Raw genomic sequence first — 23,256 nt, 5'->3', positions numbered from 1 at the left:
GGGGGTGGGGGCTAGGTTAGAGGGAAAATTCTTTTTGCCAGACAAGAGGCATTCTATACATTTTAAACAAACAAACAATTTAATACTACGCGTGGGGGGGGGGGAGAGTAGTGCGCACTTGCCGTGTGTTTACAAACATACTGTATATACAGTACAGTACTATAGTTGGAAGGTACCCCTGCCTTACCCTACACAGGCAAGGCCCACTGGCATTGGAGATGAAGAAGGCAAGGAGGCTGAAGGTGCTGTAGGGTAGGAGAAGCACGTTGCTCAGCAGTGGCAGCTTCCCCTAGCCTGCAAGCACCAGGGGCGGGGGGTGGGCGCTCAACCCTCAGCCCATCCATAATCCCCATTCCCCCAAGCCCCCATCCTTGACCAACCTCTTCCTCCTCCCACCTCTTCCCCCTTTACTTCCCACCCTGTGTCCTCGCTCCTCCCCCCCTCCCTTCTAAACGGCGCAAGCCAGCTGATTGCCACCAGCAGGAGGCAGGGGAGGGAGAGGGGAGGCACACTGAGTACTCATTCCTCCCTCCCTCCTGGGGTAATCAGCTGGTTTGCAGTGTTTAGGGGGCAGGAGGGAGGAGCGAGGACTCAGCGCCCCTCCCCTCTCCCTCCAGCAAACAGCTGGCTTGCGGCATTCAGGAGGCAGGGGAAGGAGGGGGAGCCTGTGCGCCGAGTCCTCGCTCCTCCCTGAAATGCCGCAAACCAGCTGATTGTCATGGGTGGGGGGGAGAAGGGGGAAGGTGCTGATCTGTGGGGTCTGCAGGCGGGGGCCAGAGGTGTTGCAGGGGAGGGGCACGTAGGGAGGCTGCCAGCTGTGGAGAAAGTGGGCAGCCAAACAACCTAAGAGAGAAGCATTGCACAACTTTAAATGAGCATGTTCCCTAGTTGATCAGCAACGTAACAATGTTAACCGAGATGACTTAAAGTGAGGAGTTACTGTATAGAAGACTAAGAGTAATTTCCAAAGACTAAGAGTAAAGTAATAGTTTGCATAATTGTTTTTAAAAGGCATTGGTTTTATCTGTCCATTTCTGTAAACTGCTCTTGTCTTGTAATGTACTCCTGACAGAATTCTGCACTCCACAATTCATATGGCCTGCATATTTCTGTCCCCTCACATGCAGAAAAATGCAAAAACCAAAACAAAACAAAAACCCTGCGAGGGGACACAAGATTCTTCCCTGGCAGCACGTCTGTTCCAGCATGTCTGGAGTAGCCTCGGAGATTAGAGTCAGAGGGCTGAGCATGCATGCCTGTGGTTAATCACCATGAGGTGGGAGTATGGGCTGGGCGCACATGCATGCCAACGAGAGAGAGAGAGAGAGAGAGAGAGACACACTCCGTCCCTCTCACTTGCTACTGCAGCTCGCTGGTGTGGAAGGGTAGGGCTTTTTATTATACACAAGGCAAGATATATCCTGGAGGCAGAAATGTAGCAGCCTGCCTGTATAGTAACATTGCTAATGTTCCTATTGTTAGTTAACTGTTACCATTTTCAGTCAAATCCCCCAGGAGCATAAAACCTGTAAAAGTTTTAAGGCTCCTGCACTGCCAGAATGGTGTAAAGGAGCCTTATTATAAATAACAGTAACGTAATCCTCAGCTAGGAAGATCTGTGTGCCTTTCTCACCTTTTTCCTGTGCCAAAGTGACACAATGGGTTTAGATTACAGCTCAGGATTTATTTTACTTACCTATTTAAAAAAAAAAAAAAGAAGAAGACTTTGAGGGCAACAATTACCAAGCAGTCAATAAAATGTCAGGACAATCAGAACCATGCCATTTCCAAAGTACCCAGCCAGGTCCAGGACAATGATTAGCAAAATTGCATGACTTATGTGCGAGTCTGTACAATGTAAAATGACATTCTGCTTTTTTGTGCGCGCTGTTTGGTGTTCTGTAATGTAATTTAAATGAAAATCCAGGATTATAACTGGAATGCAAGGTATTAGTTACCAAGTGTTTGTAACTACAATTCCATGTGTTTAGGAAATGCTGAATAGTTATTGTGACTTTTTTCTGTATTGTAGTTTAAATAAATTACCAGAACAATTGAAACTGGTGTGATTATATTGCCTTATTTTGACAAATAAAATATGCAGAATTTTGCATAATTGTGAATTTTTTGGTGCAGAATTTTGAATTTTTTGACATAGAATCTCCCCAGGAGCAGTAATGAGATTCTATGAACAGCTAACACACACATTTAGTAAAATACTTTTTGCATAGCATTATCAATAAATACTTTCAAATCCCACATTATTTAATTTGTTACTTCAGCAGTAGTCTGGAATTTCTGAACATGCCTTCCCAATTTGCTTTCTTTTAGCAGGAACAGTAAATGCATAGGCTCCATTGTGGGTAACTTTAGCAGGAATACAATACAAGAAAAAAAAACACCATCTGATTCTTTAAAATAAAGGAAGTCTAACTTGCATGCAGATCTATGGATGTGTACTTTAGGAATCTACCTGAGACTTCTCCATAAAAGCTGGATAAATATTTGAGGTATCCCGTAGTAGCTTAGCTTCCCTTCTTTGGTTCTTTTATACACCAAGGCACCACATTGTTTCAACAACCAACTGAAAAGAAAATCTGCATAAAACTCACTGTTACTAATTAGGGCCTTTATGCAGTAGAAAGCAGCTCCACACAGCCTCACCGGCTACAAAACTTCTTTTATGAAAATACTTCTCCCTAACAGTGAACCTGTGATGTACATTTAGTCATTAAGCAGCTGGCTCAAACTACCTCATTATAGGGGCAGAAAGCCCAATTACCATATACAGCAATAATGGTCATGGAAATTGCGGACTCACTGGGGGTTTATGCTACCCGCCGGATCAGCGGGTGGGGATCGATTTATCGCGTGTAGTCTAGACGTGATAGACGCAATAAATTGACCCCCGAGCACTCTTCTGTCGACTCCTGTACTCCAACGCCATGAGAGGCGCAGGTAGAGTCAACGGGGGAGTGGCAGCAGTCGACTCACCGCAGTGAAGAGACTGCGCTGAGTAGGTCGACTTGAGCTATGTTACTCATGAGCTGAAGTTGTGAAACTTGGATTGATCCCCGCCCCTACGGTAGACCAAGGCTAAGTTGGGTTCCTCACTGGCTGATTGACATTCAGATAGCACAAAACTTTAGAATGGGCAACAGATCCCAGAGAAATCTCACTGGCTGACAGGCTCTACCCTTAAGTTCAGTCAAGGAAACGGGAGAGGAAATCTTTAGCACCTCAGTAGGCAAGCCCCCTCCAAAAGCAGCAAAAATAAGGTGGATAGGAGAAATGTAACAGAAGTGGTGGACCTCTTCATTTCTAGTAATCAAGGAGGGGAAACTGTAAGAGAAATACCCCACAAAACTCAAGTTTTACCTGGCCCATAGACTGGCTAACTCCCCCTTCTCACATGGGACAACAGATAAGCTTCTTCCTCTGACCACAGGAACTCTAGGCTTTATAATGGACCTGGCCCTCCTTCTGCCCCAAAATAACCAGTTGCTAAGCATGAGATTTTTATGTGCATGAGCTTCCTTACCTCCAAGTTCCTTTGCTACACAAAAGTCTCTTTTCTCTGATTGGCATACCTGTGAGGAGCCCTCACCGACAAAACAACCTCTCTCTAAACTGAACCAGCCTTCTGTTCAGTCAAGCTGAAAAATACCACAGAGGCCTTTGTTTTCTCCTCTTTCTGGATCATGGCCAGTGAGTGTTCAATTGTATGTGTAATTAAGAGGTCATGAACACAGTTTTAAGCCCAATAGCACAACATGGATCTCAGAAACAAGATAATGAAATATTTCTTCACACAACCATTTGAAAGTACAAAAGAGAAACTTTCACTAAAAACGTAGACTATTGTAGAAAAATGGGGGGTTAATTGTATTAAGGGGCTAAGTTTAACCTATATGATTTTAACATTGCAAGAATATTTTAAAACTATTAAAATAGTTCCACATTTTAGAATCTTCCACATTTTAGAAGAATTCTAAGTTTCAGTGAACAAGGGCAGCATATAGGAGTTTTGCCAGGGAGTTTTCTAGGTAAAGCAGGAGTGACTATGTGACCCTTGGGATAAGTTTGTTTGTTGTCCTGTGACTGCTTGATTGAAGTTCATAGTGTCTGGGGGCTTGTATGCTGAGCCTAGCTCTGTTAGGCAAGGCTGAAAACTCTTCCTAATGAGGCTCTAAATCAGCTGCTGTAGCAGATGACTGGGAGATAGCTAATGTAATGCCGATTTTTAAAACAGACATGATCCTGGTAAGTACAGGCCAGAAAGCCCAACTTCAGCACCAGGCAAACTGGTTAAAACTATAGTATGGAACAGAATTATCAGACAAACAATATATTGGGGAAGAGTCAACGTGGCTTTTGTAAAGAAAAATCATGCCTCAATCATTTATTAGAATTCTTTGAGGGGGTTAACAAACATGTGAACGAGTGTGACCCAGTGGATGTAGTGTACTTGGACTTTCAGAAAGCCTTTCATAAGTTCCCTCACAAAAGGCTGTTAAGTAAAGTAGGCAGCTATGGGATAAGTAGTAAGGTCCTGTCATAGATCAGTAACTGATTAAAAGATGTAAACAAAGGGTAGGAATAAATGGCTAGTTTTCACAATGGCAAGAGGTAAATGATAGGGTCCATCAAGAATATATATTGGAAGCAGTGCTGTTCAGCACATTCATAAATGATCTGCAAAAAAAAGGCAAACACTGAGGTGGCAAAATTTGCAGACAATATAAAATTATTCTAGATAAGTTTAAAGCAGATGGTAAAGAGTTACAAAGGGATCTCACAAAACTGGGTGATTGGGCAACAAGCTGGCAGATGAAATTCAATGTTGATAAGTGCAAAGTACTGCATTTTGGAAAATATAATCCCAGTTATACATACAAAATAATGGAGTCTAAATTAGCTGTTAATATTCAGGAATGAGATCCTGGGTCATTCTTGGAAAGCATCAGATCAATGTGCAAGCAGCAATGAAAATAACCTAACAATGTTAGGAATCATTAGGGAAGAGATGGATAGATAAGACAGAAAAATCATGTCACTATATAAATCCATGGTATGTCCACACCTTGAATACTGCATTCAGTTCTGGTTGCCCCATCTCAAAAGAGATATGCAGTAACTCCTCACTTAAAGTCATCCCAGTTAACGTTGTTACGCTGCTGATCAATTAGGGAACATGCTCCTTTAAAGTTGTGCAATGCTCCCTTCTAACATTGTTTGGCAGCCGCCTGCTTTGTCCACTGTTTGCAGGAAGAGCAGCCTGTTGCAGCTAGCTGGTGGGGGCTTGGAATCAGGGTGGACTGGCAGCCCCTCTAGCAGCTCCCTGCTCCCCTAAGTTCCCTGTGTAGCAGCTGTCCACTAGGCTATCAATTGCCAGCAGTTCAGCTGTCCCTCCCCCCACTGCCATGTGCTGCTCCTGCCCTCTGCCTTGGAGCTGCTCCCCAAGACACCTGCTTGCTGTGCAGGGGGGAGGAGAGGAAGAGGGGGCAGTCAGGGTGTCCCCCTCCCCTCCCCTCCCCTCTGCTCCTGCACCCCGCTTACCCCACCCTCTATAGAGCAGAAGGGACACACAACAGGGCTCAGACAGAGGGAGCTTGATGGCAAGCTGATCTAATTAACCCGGCTGTGTACTTAACAGTAGGGTCAGTATACTTAAAGGGGAAATGCGCATCTCTCACACTGCTCCCCTTGGAAGGCTGTTCCAGAACTTCATTCCTCTGATGGTTAGAAACCTTCGTCTAATTTCAAGCTTCCTGATGGCCAGTTTATATCCATTTGCTCTTGTGTCCAAACTGGTACTGATCTTAAATAATTCCTCTCTCTGCCTGGTATTTATTCCTCTGATGTTTCTAGAGAGAGCAATCCTATCTCCCCTCAGCCTTCTTTTGGTTAGGCTAAAAAAGCCAAGCTCTTTGAGTATCCTTTCATAAGACAGGTTTTTCCATTCCTCAGATCATCTTAACAGCCCTTCTCTGTACCTATTCCAGTTTGAATTCATCCTTTTTAAACATGGGAGACCAGAACTTCACACAGTATTCCAGTGAGGTCTCATCAGTGCCTTGTATAACGGTACTAACACCTCCTTCTCTCTACATATAGTTTTCATCCTTACCTAGTTCAGTAACTTGTCGATCAAAAGGACAGCGAACTGCTCTGCCATGGAGAGGAAGCCGAGTAAGACAGTCATGGCAGACGGTATGACCACACAAAAGCAGTCTGGGAACTTTATCACCTTGCAAAGAAAATACATCTTCACAGACTCCACACTCAAGAACCTATAAATCAAGAAAGCATTTTGAACAGGTAAGTGGCCCATCTTATACTGGTAGCACTTGTATAAAGACTTTTACCATGCAGCTGCACTCTGAAACCAATTAACCCCAGCAACTGTCCCATGAGACAGTTCTTCCTTCATGGATTCCAGTCATGATTTGCTTTTGTACAGTCCTTTCTTTCTGAAAATGAACTGAAGCATAAGCACTTTCCATCAGACTGTGGACACACTTACAGCAAGCCCCGGGTAAAAGGAACCAAGGGCTGGCCCTGCCCAACATGAAGGTAGGCAAAGCGGTTGGTAGGTTTTCGGTATAGGGTGGTGCCTAGACACCACGGTGCAAATAAGTGACGGTCACATTAACACCATCCTATACCAAAAACCTACCGACCGCTATGCCTACCTTCATGCCTCCAGCTTCCATCCTGGGCACAACACACGATCCATTGTCTACAGCCAAGCACTGAGGTACAACTGCATCTGCTCTAACCCCTCAGACAAAGACCAACACCTACAAAATCTCCACCAAGCATTCTCAAAACTACAATACCCGCATGAGGAAATAAGGAAACAGATCAACAGAGCCCGACGTGTACCCAGAAGCCTCCTACTGCAAGACAAACCCAAAAAAGAAACCAACAGGACTCCACTGGCCATCACATATAGTCCCCAGCTAAAACCCCTCCCAACGCATCATCAGGGATCTACAACCTATCTTGGACAATGATCCCACACTTTCACAGGCCTTGGGTGGCAGGCCAGTCCTCGCCCACAGACAACCTGCCAACCTGAAACATATTCTCACCAGTAACTGCACACCGCACCATAGTAACTCTAGCTCAGGAACCAATCAATGCAACAAACCTCGATGCCAACTCTGCCCACATATCTACACCAGTGACACCATCACAGGACCTAACCAGATCAGCCACACCATCACCGGTTCATTCACCTGCACGTCCACCAATGTAATATACGACATCATATGCCAGCAATGCCCCTCTTCTATGTACATCGGCCAAACTGGACAGTCTCTACGGAAAAGGATAAATGGACACAAATCAGATATTAGGAATGGTAATATACAAAAACCTGTAGGAGAACACTTCAACCTCCCTGGCCACATTATAGCAGACCTTAAGGTGGCCATCCTGCAGCAAAAAAACTTCAGAACCAGAAGTTTCAACTTCAACTTCAAAAAAAAACTGCTGAGCTTCAGTTCATCTGCAAATTTGACACCATCAGCTCAGGATTAAACAAAGACTGTGAATGGCTTGCCAACTACAAAACCAGTTTCTCCTCCCTTGATTTTCACACCTCAACTGCTAGAGCAGGGCCTCATCCTCCCTGATTGAACTAACCTCGTTATCTCTAGCTTGCTTGCATATATATACCTGCCCCTGGAAATTTCCACTACATGCATCTGATGAAGTGGGTATTCACCCACAAAAGCTCATGCTCCGAAACGTCTGTTAGTTTTTAAGGTGCCACAGGATTCTTTGCTGCTGAAACTGAAATTTAATTTTTTTTAAATGGACTGTGAATTTGGTAGGGCCCTTACTCAGAGGGCCAGTCGTTGGTCTGACACCCCACCCCACGCTGGGAGCCCATGCGCCTCTCGACAGGCTGTTCCCTACGCTTGCACAGGCTCACAGGACCCAGGGCCGCCCAACACATCAGATCATGCCTCCGCACTCGTGCTGGCTTCTCCATGTCCCCACCGGTGTGGCCCCTTCGGGGAAGCTGCTGCTGCACAGGGTCTGTTTTATGCCGTTGGGAGAAGCCCATTAGCCAAAGCAGCGTCGCCACCCTTTGGCAGAAGCTGTTGTGTGAACCGGGCGGACGGGTGCAGATCCTCTCACCTTCACAGCAGCCCCAGCCATCCCCCGGCTGCCGCTGTGTCGGGGGCCGGCATCCAGCCCCGGTCCAAGGCCGGCCTTGTTTACACCCATGGCCGCCATCTTGGAAAAGGGAGGAGGAATGAGCTACCGACGCACAAATGAGCCAGCAGAGAGAAGGCAGCGGGCCACGCGCTGACGCTACAGGCCTTGCGCTGTGATGTCACCACATAAAGCGTCCGCGCAGGAATGAAAAATAATATCAAAGCTCTTCCCCGGCACCACTGCGCATGCGTCTCCTCGCAAAGCCCACAGTGCCACCCAAGCATCGCATGAAGACTACAACTCCCATCATACAATGGGTCACATTGACGCTCAGCGGCTCGAGAAAACTACAGCTTCCGGCGTATAATGCTCTAACTTCAACTCAGTCACCTCAGCGAAGACTTCAAATCCCAGCATGCAGCGCGATTCGTCCAGCTTCCCTAGAAGACTACGCCACCCGCCCGCGTCCCTCTTCGTCCAGATCGTCCGTGAGCAGCGGGGATCAAGGGGAGCAGTGCATGCTGGGGCCTGTAGTTTCTTCTCGGCCCTGCTCAGTCCCAAATGGTGCGTTGCATGCCGGGAAACGCACCTCCGGGTTCTCTGTGTTCCGGTCAGTTTCGCTCAGGCTGCGTGCGGACCTTTATCCTTGTTCCTTTCGCCATTAATAGAATCTTGGCCTGGGTGAATCCTGTAGGCGACAAAGGCCCAGAGAGGGGAGGCCGAGACAATGGATGCGAATCAGCCAAAGCAAGAGCATCTGCTGGCCCTGAAAGGTACCAAGACGGGAGCCCCCCGCCCCTCCTCCTGCCTGGGCCCCAACCTTTCGCGCCAGTTTGGGCCGCGGGGTGGCCCCTGCGCTCGTTGTCCGTTCCAGGGCTGTGCAGGGAGGCGCTGGGTGGCTTTAGGCCGGGTCTCTCCGCCGGGGAGGGGGCCGGCGTGTCTGTACAGGAGGGAGTGTGGGCTAGCGGGTAGAGCGCGGAAGCAGGCCTGGCCAAGCGCGGGGTGTCCTGTTAGGTTCCAGCAGGTGGGCACGACGAGCCCCTGCCTTCCCCCGCCCGCTAGCCCTGGCAGTGGCTGCGCTGCTCAGGTTGAGCTGCGGTTCCGGACACTGAGTGGGATGAAGAGCGGGCCGGTGAGATTAGCGCCTTTCGAGGAAGAATAAAACATCTAGTGTATTACAGACAAAATACATAAATATTGTCCTGATGCTGCTGCCTGTCTACAGAAGCACTTGCTGTAGTTGTCACAGAAATACTATCGTGTGGTAGCAAGTGGTGGAGGAAGTGGTACACTGGTCACTTTCTCAATGAGATATGGGCAACGCTTGTGCTAGACGTTAGGACTGTGTAATCCGGGGACGTGGGTTCTGTTCGTGATATTGTCAAAGAATCCTTTTGTAGCCTTAGGTAAGTCCCTTATCCTTCTTAGCTTCACTTCCTCTAGCTGTAAAATAGGAATAATCACCTATCTTTATATAGGACTGTATGCTCCTGGGGGAATTCTGCACCACTGCATGGGTGCAGAATTCATGTCCCCTGCAGATTTCTTTGTTTTCCTGCAGAAAAATGACTTTTTCATTGGGAAGCTGCAAGAGTGGTCACATGTCCCTCACCAGCAGCATGGGTGTGTTCACAGATGCTGGAACTAGCAGTGAGGAAGGTGCTCGTGCACCTCGTGTCTTGAAGTAGTAATAAGAACCCAAATACATGGTTTCTGCCTTAGCACCCCCACTATAAAAATTGTTCTAGTACCACTGGGTGTGTCATTTTGGGTGCCTAGACCAGACATTGGAGAAGAAAATCACTGGGTGCGGGGGCTGTGGATGCCCTGTCTGGTGGCTCCTACCCTGCACCAGGCTCAGCTGGTAGTTCTGGCTGGGCTGGGGCTGAGCAAGGACAGGACTTCCTCTTCTCCCTCAAGGAGCCACCGCCACTGGGTCAGACCCAGCTCCAGAAACCTCTTCCAGCTACAGGAAGCTCCACACTGCCGAACCCCATTGCTCCTCAGCTGCAGAGGGAGGGGTCACTGTAGGGGGAGCTGTTCCTCTGTCCACCCAACCGCTGTGTAATCCAACACCCCTCCCATACCCAGACCTCCCACAAAGTCCCCTTAGCCCCCACTCCAGTAAGTCCTCTCCTACTGCACCTGGACCACCCCAACAAGCCTCCCGCTCCTTTGAGCCTCAGCCACCTGGACCCTCACCCCACCAAGCCCCACTCCTCCAGCACCCCCCTATGATCACCTGTGCATCCAGAGCTTTTTTGTGGGTGCGAGCGCAGAATTTTTAATTTTCTGGGGAAGGATTCTCTCAGGAGTAAGTACTGTGAGCTCTTTAAATGAAAAAATATACAAGTACAGAATGTTGTATTAATTGGAGACTGATGTGTTTAATCTTGACCAAATAGGTTGGAAGAGAAACAAAGATGTAGGTGGCGGAAAAGCTGTGCAATGCTTTGAAGGTGAAGAGGAGAAACTTGAACTTCATTAGGAAAAAGAGAGAGTGAGAGACGATCTTGTCTGGAAAAGGAAGACTACCTTAGTGGGGTAGTGTTCTGCATGGATTAGAGAGAGAGAGGCTAGAAAGCTTCTGGAAGTCATAGAGCATATAAACACCACTGACTTATGGGGGTGAAAATCCTGTGTTCTGCAATACCTGCAGTTAGCAAATGAGTTTTAGCATGTTCAGCAGAGTGCTTTCATTTGCTATCCACTGGGCTTACAGTATATAGAATACTATATTTTTGTCTTCTCTTTGCTCAACAGACAACTGCAGACTTAATTGATTCCTTGCCTCCACAGTCCAGAACTGATAAATTCATGTTTTCTACATTCTTTGAGTCTAATTTGCATGAGAGCACAACTGCACAATGGAGCGTTGACCATTTTTGCCAGTAGTGAATTGGGACCTGTAACAATGAGAGAACAGAGCACTAAATAATCTTTATCTGCTTTTCCCTTTCTGAATCAGGAAAAATGATATTGTTTCTGGCATTGTTTGTCTACCATTGTGCTTTTGTGTTCATATTAAGTAGCAATAATGATGAAAATGTAGTCCGTAATCCTGTAATCAGTTTAACTCAGTGGGGCTACTCAGGTACATAAGTTATACATCTGCATAAGTGATTGCAGAATTGGGGTTTTAGGCCAAGTATACACTAGTGAACTTACAGCGGCACAGCTGTACCAATGCAGCCGCACTGCTATAAGATCACTTGTGTAGCTGCTCTATGCTGATGGGAGAAAGCTCTCCTGTTGACATAATAAAACCACCTCAACGGGTGGCGGTATCTATGTCAGTAGGAGAAGCTTTCTGCTGACGTAGCATTGTGCATGCTACCACTTATGCTGGCAAAATTTACGTCACTCTGGGGTGTTTTTTTAATACCGCTGAGCGACGTAAGTTTTGCTGACATAAGTGGTAGTGAAGTCATGGCCTTAGATGAATCTACCTCATGTTAATACACTCACTTTAAAAACACTCCAGAGGATAGTATATTGGTTTTAATGGTGTTAGCTTATTGCTGTCTAAGATAGTTCGAGATTTCAAATGACAACATCATGGTGCTTTTCCACTTTTCCATAATAATAAAAAAATCAACGGTTCTGCTGTTGTAACAACTCATTCAAAGCCAAATCTTTTCTTAATACACCATTGTTCGGGGCATAGAGGACTGATCAGAGGTGTAAGTAGATTCCTGGGCCTACAGAGAAGTCAGTGTAGCATGTGTCCCTTTCAACTCCTAGAATTCAGTCATTGCAATGCAGTAGCTAAATGATCGGATTCTAGTGTCTGTCGTATTACTATCTATTGTTGGTGTCTGTTAGAACACACACAAATGACTGAAAATTTGGAAGAAATTAGAGAGTAAAGGATGCTATGAATTTATTCCATAATTGGTAATGCTATTTGTATCCATTACCTAACATTTAACCTTCATCTGAGAGATAGAAATGTTGAAATTTGGAAATTAAGAAGTATCATATTTAAAGTTTTCATATAATAGCATGACTATGATGTGTAGCTCTGAAGTTTGGAGCTGAGACTGGTTGGTATATAGTTATGCTTTGGAATGGAAATAAGAAAATCTTTATTATATATTGTCCGGCATACGTGGAGTCCAGAACAGCTTCTTGGCTAATCTTCTACTTTAAATTGTGTATTTCTGCTAGTCCTATTTCAGAGAATATTTTTTTCATCATCAGTAACTGTAATCTGCAGTATATTCAATTTCCTTCCTTCAGTAGAAAGAAGATATTGTTTTGGATTTGTATTTAAAATTAATATTTTCTTTGTTCTCTTCTCCCCCCGCCCCCTTTTTCTTTTTGACCTGATAACTTAAGACGATATAATAAGTTTTAACTTCAAGCTGGTGGTAATTTTATCGTATGACTGTTCACGTTTTAAATGGAAATCCTGGTACTTTTAGTGGATAGCATTAGATATGTGTGTTAAGAACATAATACCATAGATGCATGGTAATTTGTGGGTAAATACAGTGGAATACAGTCTGAGGGTTCCACTGAGGCATGATTAACTGGGCAAAACTTCCTCGTATCAATTTCATGTGACCACAGAAATGGGAGGGTAACAGGGAGGAGAACAGCATAGGTTTTTCCATGAAGAGCAGATCATATAAGTTTATGTATGTTCTGTTTTTGTTAAAGTTTAAAATGTACTTATCTGATGTTTTAAAACACTAGCAATGATTAAATACCCATAAGTAATCACTTATGGTAAAATATGAAGCATTCTGTTACATAAATATAAATATTGCTAGTTTATAGCATTTTGTTTTACTACAAAATATTCTAGCAATATATGGCTTAATATGGTGGTCTCTTATTCTTTACAATACTCCTGCTTTAGGTCCTGTTTTCTTCTGATCTGTGCATCACATGCAAGAAGAGATTCTTGTAAATAAGATGTATTACGCTGTAGAGTTGAGGATCCTAATGAAGAGACTGTTTCTTTTATTAAGAATAACTGGATTCCTACAGTACCAGCATGGAAGTAGTTTTACACTATCGACCAGTCCAGAATGACCTCACAAAACTGCAGAAACTTGCAGAAGAAACACTGAAGGAGTTTCCTATTCGGCAACTACCAAGATTTGTTCCCTGGTTTCCAAATGTTTCACACAAACTTCCGCTCAAGCCTAAAAGACAACCACCTATTATTTCTGGTGAGAAAGCAGAAGAAGTGAAACAACTTGTTGCAGCTTCAGAACCTTTTATTGGGCGATATTATGACTGCACAGTGGACCTTCTGGAGTTTCAGTCTAATTTTAAAACTGGTCAAAGTTTAATCCAGGCACAAACAGTGCATGCACAAATTAATTCAAGCAATCTGGAAGTACAATCAGCAAACGAAAAACCAAAATTGAGACGGTCTTGGAGTATCTCTGTCCCTAATCCTAAACTTAAAGAAAAAATTCTTCCTTTATCTAGAGAACTGCAGAGTAATTTAGAAAGAATGAAGCTACATGCATTTTATAGAGCAAAGTGGACAATTGAGCAATCTATTTGTAATAATCAAACTCTAGAGGACGTTTGGATAAAATTGAACACAATGATCAAACACAATGAATTGCCATCTTGCAATGCTACAATCCAAAGATGTGTAGACCAGATATGGGTTTTCTGTGATGTATTATATAGTGAATATGTTGGCAATCTTCTTAAAGAAAGATTAAATCTTACTGGGAGAATGAACTTGCTTGTACATAAATACGGAATTATATTTAGTTTGTAACTTTAAAACCAAAGGAAATATAATATTACTATCTGGAATATTAGGGTTTGTATCCACAAAAACAAAGAGGAATCCGGTGGCACTTTAAAGACTAACAGATTTATTCAGGTGTAAACTTTCGTGGGTAAAAAAACCACTTCTTCAGATGCATGGAGAAATGGGTTTTTTACCCACGAAAGCTTATGCCCAAATAAATCTATTAGTCTTTAAGGTGCCACTGGACTCCTCATTGTTTTTATTAGTTTGATTAGAATTGTTTGTTTACATATAACTTTGACTGTGAATTATATCAGTGTATTTTGTAGTTATTAAGAACTTTAGAATAACATTTGTGTAACTTCCCTGCCCCCCATGCATAGAGTCAGAGTCCATTGTCCAGTGACTCTTGCAGATGAGCTGTGTTAGGAAAATGAAATCTTTACTTCTGTCAGGTAGAGGTACTTCTGTACTCCCTGTACTGATTGAGTTAAAATTAGGAGGAGAGAAAAAGCACAATGTATTTTTAAGTGAATCATCATTGTCACCATGATGGATTTTGATTTTGTCCTAGAGTTCCAAGATGCTGATTTTATCCAAATGCAAATTTTTCCTGGAGATATAGTTTACATTTAAAATGTAAACTGACTTCCATTCCACACAGATCTTGTCATCTCATGCTTCTTATTAATTATTTGCTCTGAAATACTTAATAATAAAGATTAGAGAAAAGTTTATATTGTAGTAATAAATTCTTTCACCTTCATTATTTTGTGCCTTTTGCACTGACATTTTTCTGGTGTCCCTGCTTTTTTATTTCATTCCTACGTTTTAGCCTCAGTAGCTTATAATTATAGTGGTGAACAAAAAGAAAGTGCTAGTTTAATGGTTATTAAGCCATCAGCATTAAGCATTAAGCATCTTGGAAAATTAGTCTGACTAGCTTGTGATATTGTACATATTGATAATATAATGGTCCCACTGGATGCATTGATAGGTTAAGATGTTTGAATGCAGCATGGCTTGCAGTGACATGAGAGAAGAGACCTATCTTCAGTATGAATGTTGAGTATGCTTCTGTCCTCTTCAGAGGGTTTGTTAGAAACTATTGAGCAGGTACCTTGGGACCCTGTAGGAGTGTATGGGCATGTATTTCTCTTGGGGACCTCTGCTAGGAAGTTTACAGTTATGCTAGCTGTCTTGGAAGAATTTGTATCCTAGCTAGATGTAAATTGTTACAGTAGGCTGTAGCTATGAGGGAAGAAGGGGAAAATAGTGAATGGGGATCCCAGGATGTTGGACAGTGTCCTGAAGGCCATTGTGTTGGATTGGAGTACAGAGAGAGAATCCCTATTTATTTCTCAGAAGACCCAACTATTCTAAAAGTTAACCTTTTGTAACTATTGGCAAATGTTGTTTCCCGCTTTAGAGGTGTAAGTAGTAATTTTACATTGCAAAACCCATTGGAAAACATAGTTCCACAACTCCGTTTCTAACCTTATTTATTTTTAATAAACACACACAAGTTGCTATCTAAAGCAAAAATCTGAAAATTAATGTGATTTTGATTTAATTGGTAAATTCCCAGTTTAGATGGGAAGTGTCTATATTTGGCCTAATGCTTCCACCCTGTCCCCTCCACTTACATGGTAAGTTTCATTGTGAGTACTACTGATTTAATCTCATTGCAGTTCTTTTGGCATCTCTTACCTCTATAAACAAATCAGTTTATCACTAGGCCTAACCATTTGCCATCACACTGACAGGACAGATGTCCAACCCAGCAGTATAATTTCTTCCTTCTGGTTCTCTGCAAGTACTTCTTGCTCTTGCCTGAATGCTCAGTCTTTTCACTTGAGATATGGAGGTTTTTTAACATCTTTTAGTATTTCTGTTTAGTACAACTGCATTGAGAGTTTCATAGGATAACCCAGGGTCTGTATTAATTTAAAAGCTTGCATAGCTAAATTGCATAGTTTAATATAGTGTTCCTTATAACAACAAAATTAGTAATAGAGATACAGATAGCCCTGGTCTAGTCAGAATGGTCTTCCTTTTAATATACTGTATAGAAAAGAAACTTTGTGGTAGAGGGCAGTATAGAATAAGCTATCACACTTCTTTATCTTGGGCTACAAAAAGAAAACCCAGTTTGGGGCCCTGATCCTGCAAAGACTTTACGTAGGCAGTAGCTTTATTTAAGTGAGTAGTCCCACTGAAGTCAGGTCCTGACCCTGCAAAGATTTATGCATGTAACTTCACTCACATGAGGAGTCCCCACTCAGTAAAGTTACACATATGCATAAATCTTTTCAGGATCAGGACCTGTTTGGTTTATGACTTCACAGTATGGCAAGTTATATCACTGTAATCTGTGACTGTTTTATACATGTAATTTAAAATTGTTCTAATTTTCTCTAGCTATACATGATTGGTATAAGTTTTCTGACTTAAAATTCTTGATAAGAACTTGCTGTGAGAATCAAATAATTTTAGGACTTTCAATATATGTCCACTTTCTTCAGTGCTTATAGTTTTCTGGATAACTGCCATCAAATGGGTTGTGAATACCCAATACTGTCTATTAAGAGGATTATTTCAGTTAGTACTGACTTATAGTCTTAAACCCGGAACTTTATTTTAATTTGTTTTAGAAATGCTTAGCTGAAATGCATATGTATTTAAATCTCCTTAGTATTTTGCTTGCCTTCTTTCTGGCCCATTTCTCCATTACTGTGTTAGGTGCACTCTTTACAGAAAATAGGATTGGGAATGGGAAGATAACTTTGTCACTTGTATGTTTCCCTACACTGTGGGTCTGGGTGTTAGTGTGGATTACTTTATTCCCAACCTCAAGCATTCAGGGATCATAAGTCAGGCCCCTCAAAAGTCATAAGATTATATTAAAATTCATGCAGTTTTTTTAAATAATGCATTTTGGGTCTTTTTATTTGCCTTCTTGTTTTTGAGCTTTTAGAATTCATGTTTTTTAGCTCTTTTTATGTCTCATCATCGTGGCAAACTTTTTGTAAATGAAAGTTGAGATTTTCATATAGTTGCATGATTCAGGAGCTGTGGTTTTAAGGAAAATGCCATATATTGTGAGACTCATGATAAAATCACAAGAATTGGGGGCAACAGTGAAGTTAGAGTAGTCCTAAGACTTGGAATTAATTTGACTTGACTCCTGTGGCCCTCAGTTGTCCAGGGGAAGCAGATAATAGCCAGAGTTCACCAGCAGTCCAGATTCATCCCGTCTTTCCCATGATATGTTCTGGGTATGTGGTGGGTAGAGTGACCAGATGTCCCAGTTTTATAAGAACAGTCCCCATTTTGGGGTCTTTTTCTTATATACACTCCTATTACTCCCCTATCCCCCCCCATCCTGATTTTTCACATTTGCTGTCTGTTCACCCTAGTGGTGGGGGACAGGCATAGAGCTGTTGCAGTAGTTCTATATTAGAGGCTGCTCTCGGGGTATTTTCCAGGGGAAATTTATCACCCCTTTATGCTAGAGTTGTGTAAAGAGGCCAGGAGCCCCTGCTAGGAAGATCTGTGTGCCTTTCTTGCCTTTTTCCTGTGCCAAAGTGGCACAGTGGGGTTAGATTACAGCTCAGGATTTATTTTACTTGCCCATTTAAAAAAAAAAAAAGAAAAGAAAAGACTTTAAGGGCAACATTTACCAAGCAGTCAATAAAATGTCAGGACAGTCAGAACCATGCACTTTCCAAAGTACCCAGCCAGGTCCAGGATACTGATGAGCAAAATTGCATGACTTATATGTGAAAATCTGCACAATTTAAAATGACATTATACTTCTTTTGTGTGCGCTGTTTGGTGTTCTGTAATGTAATTAGCAAAAACTGTATGAAAGTATGAACAATTTAAAAAGAATTTTTTTTTTTGGCTGTTTGGTGTTCCGTAATGTAGTTTAAATGAAAATCCAGGATTATAACTGAAATGTAGGGTACTAGTTACCAAGTGTTTGTAACTTCACTTCCATGTGTTTAGGAAATGTTGAATAGTTATTGTGACTTTTTTCTGTATTGCAGTTTAAATAAATTATCAAAACAATTGAAACTGGTGTGATTATATTGCCTTATTTTGACAAATAAAATATGCAGAATTTTGCAGAATTGTGAATTTTTTGGCGCAGACTACCCCAGGAGTACTTTATCCCTTCTTCAGCTAAAATCTCCAATTTACACCTTCCCATTAAAAAGGGCTTTACTTATGGTTCACTTTTGTAATATGTATGTTCCCTGAAACAACTGAGTGTACCTCCACTAACCATCCCATGTAGGTGTCTTGTATTGTAGCATAAGCTACCATATGAACCATTGCACCATGCCCACATGCATACCCAAAACAATCAATGATTTTACCAAGCTGGCATCAAACAGTGCTGAGTAGACTAATGAATATGAAATGAAAATTCATCAGTCTTTCAAAAAGCAACTTTCAGTGCAAGCTTGTCCATTTTATTTTTCTATAGCCTGAAGAGATCCTGAGCTTAAGATTGCCTTGATCTGCTATATAAGATGTATTTCCTCTTTTAAAATTGTAAATAATACATTCTATATGAAAAAATGAAGGAATATTATTTTTATTTTGGAACTCCTGTGTTCTCAAATTACTTTGCCTGAGAAGCTATGACTTACAATGTAATATTCAACAGCCCAATTATCAGTATTTGTTTAGTCTTTTGAGTCTTATTACACTTATGAGCTAAGATCAAGTTTAGAGGTAAAGCTTAACCAAATATATCTTGTAAATGAGGGAAACACTGGTTTGCAGAGAAGAACTGCAGGTGTTGGTCCTAGCAAATAATGTTATGCATCTGCATTTAAAAAAAATACTGAGCCTTTGTCTAGAATTTTACATCTTCAAAGCAGTTTTCAGACGATGGTCCTGATCTTGCAAACATGTATGCAATGGAACTCAATGGGATTACTGTTATGTGTAAATAATCAGGACCAGTGTTGGTGGTTCTTGTTGTTTGGGGTGGGTGGAGGCTGTTTCTTGTTTTTTTTTCCTATTCTCCATCTGGAAAATACCCTGTCTTGAGGGTAAATCGCAGGCATCATGATATAGATGAGGTTACATAATTTGAGTAAGATGGTTTACAGCATCCTTGCAAAATTCTACTTGTCCCCTTTCCTGGGACAAGATTATTTGGTTTGTATGATGGGTAAGTAAAATCTCATTCCTTTTGTTTTTTCATTATTGTAGTGTAGAGTTTGTTCCTAGGCCATTACATTTTCATGATCATTTTGCAAGGCTGATTTAAAATTTGTGACTACAAGAAATCAATTGTATGCAATGACCTAGATCCCTATTAAACTTTAACTCCATACTGACCAAAAACATTCACGAGGAAGTGCTGGTAATGTGATAGTTTGAAAGCGGGTGATACAAGCAGACTTGAAAATGAAAAATGTGGTGTGTTGTTTTTTTTGTTTTTTTACTAAAACTACTAAATGTTTTTGGATCTTTTAAATACTATGTTTTCATTAACTTTTCCTTTCCTTTCTGAATTCACAGTGATGAGGTTAACCAAACCTACGTTATTCACCAATATTCCAGTGACTTGTGAAGAGAGAGACTTGCCAGGTATATGATGATCTCTTGATAATTAATTAATTACTGGTTATATATCATCAGAAGTGTTCAGTGTGCTCTACTTAACACATTTTTTAAAAGAAAAGCAGGTTCATCCCCGAGGAGTTACAATCTAATGAATACAACACAAAAAAGAATGAAAAGGGTGGATGGTACTAGAAAGGCAAGGGCATCTGAGAACGTTTAGACTAATTTAGTAAGCAACATATATTGGAGTTTCATCCTGGCACACAAAAGCAAAAAGAATGAGCATCTGAGACGTCTACACCACACCTCTGCAGTCACGGAGGTTACAATGTATTATATGAAGTAAACATTCCCCCTGTAATGGCCATAGAAAATTAGCAAAGTTCACCACCACAGTTCTCACTCCACGGCTTTGGAAGCTTGGTAGGCAACCTGTAAATGTGTCCTAAAAATCTGAGGAATTAGGAAAATCATAACACCCAGTGGAAACTGTTTTTGGTATTTTGAGATGATTGTGTGTGGGGGCAAGGTTTCAGAGAACCAAGTGCACACTGGGGAGAAAAAGAGGCATGGACTTGTCTCCAGATATGGATAGTAAGGCATTCTGTATTACTCCCTCATTACAGCCATTAGTTTACCCAGCACTTTATTTCAATGGACAGCTGAGAATGATTTTTCAGGACTTGTTGCCTGATGAATTCCCTTGTCTTTTGGTGCAAGCACAGCCTTCAAAGTTCTCCTCTTGAAATTGCTGGGTTCTCCCCAGATATTGACTATATTCTAGAGGCCAGTCAAGGTGGAGAGAGAGAAGTGCCGTGCAGCCTAAAGATTTTTTCCCCCTCCTCATCCTAGCAACTGTCATTCTCCTTCCCCCATCTCCTTCCAGTGCAATGGCAATGAACCTTCAAAAACACCAGAGTCCTGTGGCACCTTATAGACTAACAGATGGAGCATGAGCTTTCGTGGGTGAATACCCACTGTGTCATCCGACGAACTGGGTAGTCACCCACGAAAGCTCAAGCTCCAATACGTCTGTTAATCTATAAGGTGCCACAGGACTCTTTGCTGCTTTTACAGATCCAGACTAACACGGATACCCCTCTGATACTTGACCTTCAAAAACATATATCAGGATAAAAAGACAAAATAAAGAAAATTGTATAGGAAAGTAAATAGAGTGAAGAAAAGAAGGATAAATGGATCAGCTATTTCTGACATGCTGTGCAGTAGGTCTTATGCAGGCAGAATTCCCATTGAGATTAATGTTTATCCTGAGATACGTTTTTGGGATTGAGCCCTTCTGTGTATCTGTTGACTGAATTATTAAACACAACAGGTGGAATTTTCAGAAATTCTCACTGTGTTAAGGGGAGTAGAGTTAGACCAACAATGAATGCTTTTGAAAATTCCACTCAACTTGTATTACCTCAGTGACATAGACAAGTCAGTTCTCAAAGCCTTGGTCACCCAGAATTTTTGTTAATGTATCTATAGCTATTCAGGCAAAATCCAGTTTTGCTTGCTTTTCATTCTCTAAGGAAGCATGATATTTTATGTAAGATTGAAAGATTATCTTTTTGCTGAATTAATATACGAGATAAACTGATGCTTATGTCTAATATGAAAGACTGAGCAGTACTGCGATTAGTGTATAATGATTATGATAGCTTTTTCTGTTGCAAAAGCTGTAGTTAAGGTTTCCTTGTATGCAGGTGCCCTTTTATTTATAACTTAATATTACAAAATCACTAAGTTCCTAATCTGCACACCCTGTTCAACAACTAAATAAAACTCTACTAATACTTAGAATTTAGCATGAGTGTACTTCAAGAAGCAATTAAGAGTTTAACATGAAACTATTCAATCTGTCCTTTATTTGGGGGTCACTAAAGGAAAATAATCGATATATCGATAACATTAAAAAGCAGCACTGTATTATCAATTTCTAAATGCATGGGAAGTAAACATGTCATTTATACGTAGACAAGGGTCTAGTTTATGCAAATGTTTTTGATCTATGCCATTATATATTATTACAGGAAATCTGTTGAATCAACTCATGAAAGATGACCCTTCCACCGTAAAAGGAGCAGAAACTTTAATGCTAGGAGAAATGCTGACTTTGCCTCAGAACTTTGGGTAAGAATCAAATAAGCAACTGTAAGGTATGAAGATTATTGCTACACGAATCCTGGAACTTGGATTATTTGTGCTTATTAGCTCTCTTTACTTTTTTTACAAATACACATTGCAGTATTTCGGTGATGACTGAGGATAACTTGTTTATTTCATTAACAACAGGAAATTATTTATGGAGTATAAACACATAAAAGTGCTGGTGTAATATAGCCTGAATGTGTTCAGTGACTGTATCTGCAATACATACCTGCCTCTCTGTGTAGTAGGGTCTAGCAGAGACAGTAGACAGCATGGCACTGTGTAGTGCCCTGCAGGATGTGCAGCAATTTTTAACTTCAAGGTGAAATATAACCCTTATATAGCAGACAGTCCCTTAGCACTGTGCCTGCATTTGAGAAACTTACATTCATGTACACACCCCTAAGATATGCTACACCAATGAAAAGCAGGATTTATGCCAACACAGTTTACTCCAGTGATTTACTATACTAAGTTGCACAGGTGTAAGCCTCACTTTAAACTGGTGCAGTGCGCACACATTTAAGGTTTTAAGGGACCACCTCTGTATATCTCATTGCAGGATTGGGACTTTAGTTTAACCGCTATCACTGAGATGGTCATTTTCAAGTAGGAATCTGACCTGATCTTTTTTTGCGGGGAGGGGGAATAGTTAAAATTTAGAAAATTGTGTATAATGGGAAATTTCTAGGGCCTGGTTTTCCAGACATTTTCATATGTGAGTAATTTAATTCATACATGCAGTTCCATTGGTCTTGATTACAACAGGCACTGCAAAATTTCCCATTATTACTACATCTGGTTCAGCTCTGCTAGTGGTAACAATGTTGGGATTCCTAGAGTAGAGAGGGGTTGCTACCAGTAATTAGGGCACAGTGTCAATTAGACATGTTCTGAGCAGGGTTAAATGAGACAGTTTTTAAAATGCCAGTGGCCCATCTGTGATCAGATTCTTGATATTGCTAGCACTGATGGAACTGAACTGGTCATAGCATAGACAAGATCATTGTAGAATTTTAAAATAAAATATTTACAATAATTAAAGATGGACTCTAATGGTTTTCAGTGGGTTGACTTGTTGAGAATCACATTGTTAAAAAATACTATTTTCTTTTAACAGAAATATATTTCTGGGAGAGACCTTTTCCAGTTACATTAGCGTACATAATGACAGTAACCAAGTTGTCAAGGATATATTGGTAAAGGTATGTGAAAAAATATATCTATTTGTTGGATTTATAAAATGTGTCAAATCCTTAGTATCTCTGGTACATTTTTAACATAATACACAGCATGTATTAGAAATAACCATTAAAAGGTTTCCCAGCACAGGAAAAAAAGCACCTCAGGTAGTCTGGAATGAAATCATGAAGAGCTTTAGAGGACAAAATCAAAGTTAGGATTGCATCCAGAAGCATATGGGAAGAAAGTCTTTGTAGTATTAGTGTGTCATGATTTTCACAGCTAAGACCAGCAGGAATTGTGTTCTGCATTAGCTCTAACTTCCGAATGGTCCTCAAAGACTGTCCCAATTAAAGCGTACATACCTCTGAAAATATTTACATAACCAAAGACTGTTATGCCACTGACTGAAATCTAAATTGTCT

At 41.5% G+C, this 23,256-nt stretch overlaps 3 protein-coding genes across 8 annotated transcripts in view; 2 read left to right on the top strand and 1 right to left on the bottom strand.

The window, feature by feature from the left end:
* Positions 1 to 8,408, bottom strand: part of TRIM23 (tripartite motif containing 23) — a 33,188-nt gene extending 24,780 nt beyond the window's left edge. Inside the window, exons 1-2 of one of the 3 annotated variants that reach the window (XM_030566508.1) lie at positions 8,155 to 8,408; positions 6,131 to 6,293 (exon numbers count right to left, since the gene is read on the bottom strand). In XM_030566508.1, coding sequence (XP_030422368.1) covers positions 6,131 to 6,293; positions 8,155 to 8,253 — 262 coding nt within the window. In that variant the 5' untranslated portion in view covers positions 8,254 to 8,408. Of the gene's footprint in view, positions 1 to 6,130; positions 6,294 to 7,244; positions 7,281 to 8,154 lie in introns of those variants that run through there. The other 2 variants (XM_030566509.1, XM_030566510.1) reach the window with 2 other exon arrangements.
* A 452-nt stretch (positions 8,409 to 8,860) lies between these two features.
* Positions 8,861 to 23,256, top strand: part of TRAPPC13 (trafficking protein particle complex 13) — a 42,864-nt gene continuing 28,468 nt past the window's right edge. For all 4 annotated transcript variants that reach the window (XM_030566514.1, XM_030566513.1, XM_030566512.1 and 1 more), the window contains exons 1-4: positions 8,861 to 8,948; positions 19,448 to 19,516; positions 21,532 to 21,631; positions 22,770 to 22,854. In XM_030566514.1, coding sequence (XP_030422374.1) covers positions 8,903 to 8,948; positions 19,448 to 19,516; positions 21,532 to 21,631; positions 22,770 to 22,854 — 300 coding nt within the window. In that variant the 5' untranslated portion in view covers positions 8,861 to 8,902. The remainder of the gene's footprint in view (positions 8,949 to 19,447; positions 19,517 to 21,531; positions 21,632 to 22,769; positions 22,855 to 23,256) is intronic.
* Positions 8,862 to 14,041, top strand: SHLD3 (shieldin complex subunit 3). The gene is made up of 2 exons (XM_030566517.1): positions 8,862 to 8,948; positions 13,043 to 14,041. The coding sequence occupies exon 2, from the start codon at positions 13,181 to 13,183 to the stop codon at positions 13,925 to 13,927; it is 747 nt and encodes a 248-aa protein (XP_030422377.1). The 5' UTR covers positions 8,862 to 8,948; positions 13,043 to 13,180; the 3' UTR covers positions 13,928 to 14,041.

Source organism: Gopherus evgoodei, chromosome 6 (genome assembly GCF_007399415.2).
Source record: "Gopherus evgoodei ecotype Sinaloan lineage chromosome 6, rGopEvg1_v1.p, whole genome shotgun sequence".
Taxonomy (NCBI): Eukaryota; Metazoa; Chordata; order Testudines; family Testudinidae; genus Gopherus; species Gopherus evgoodei.
This window is presented reverse-complemented; position numbering and strand designations above follow the sequence as displayed.

What these genes read in the sequence shown, in the direction of transcription:
- SHLD3 (XM_030566517.1), top strand. Translation starts at nt 13,181, where the DNA reads ATGGAAGTAGTTTTACACTATCGACCAGTCCAGAATGACCTCACAAAA.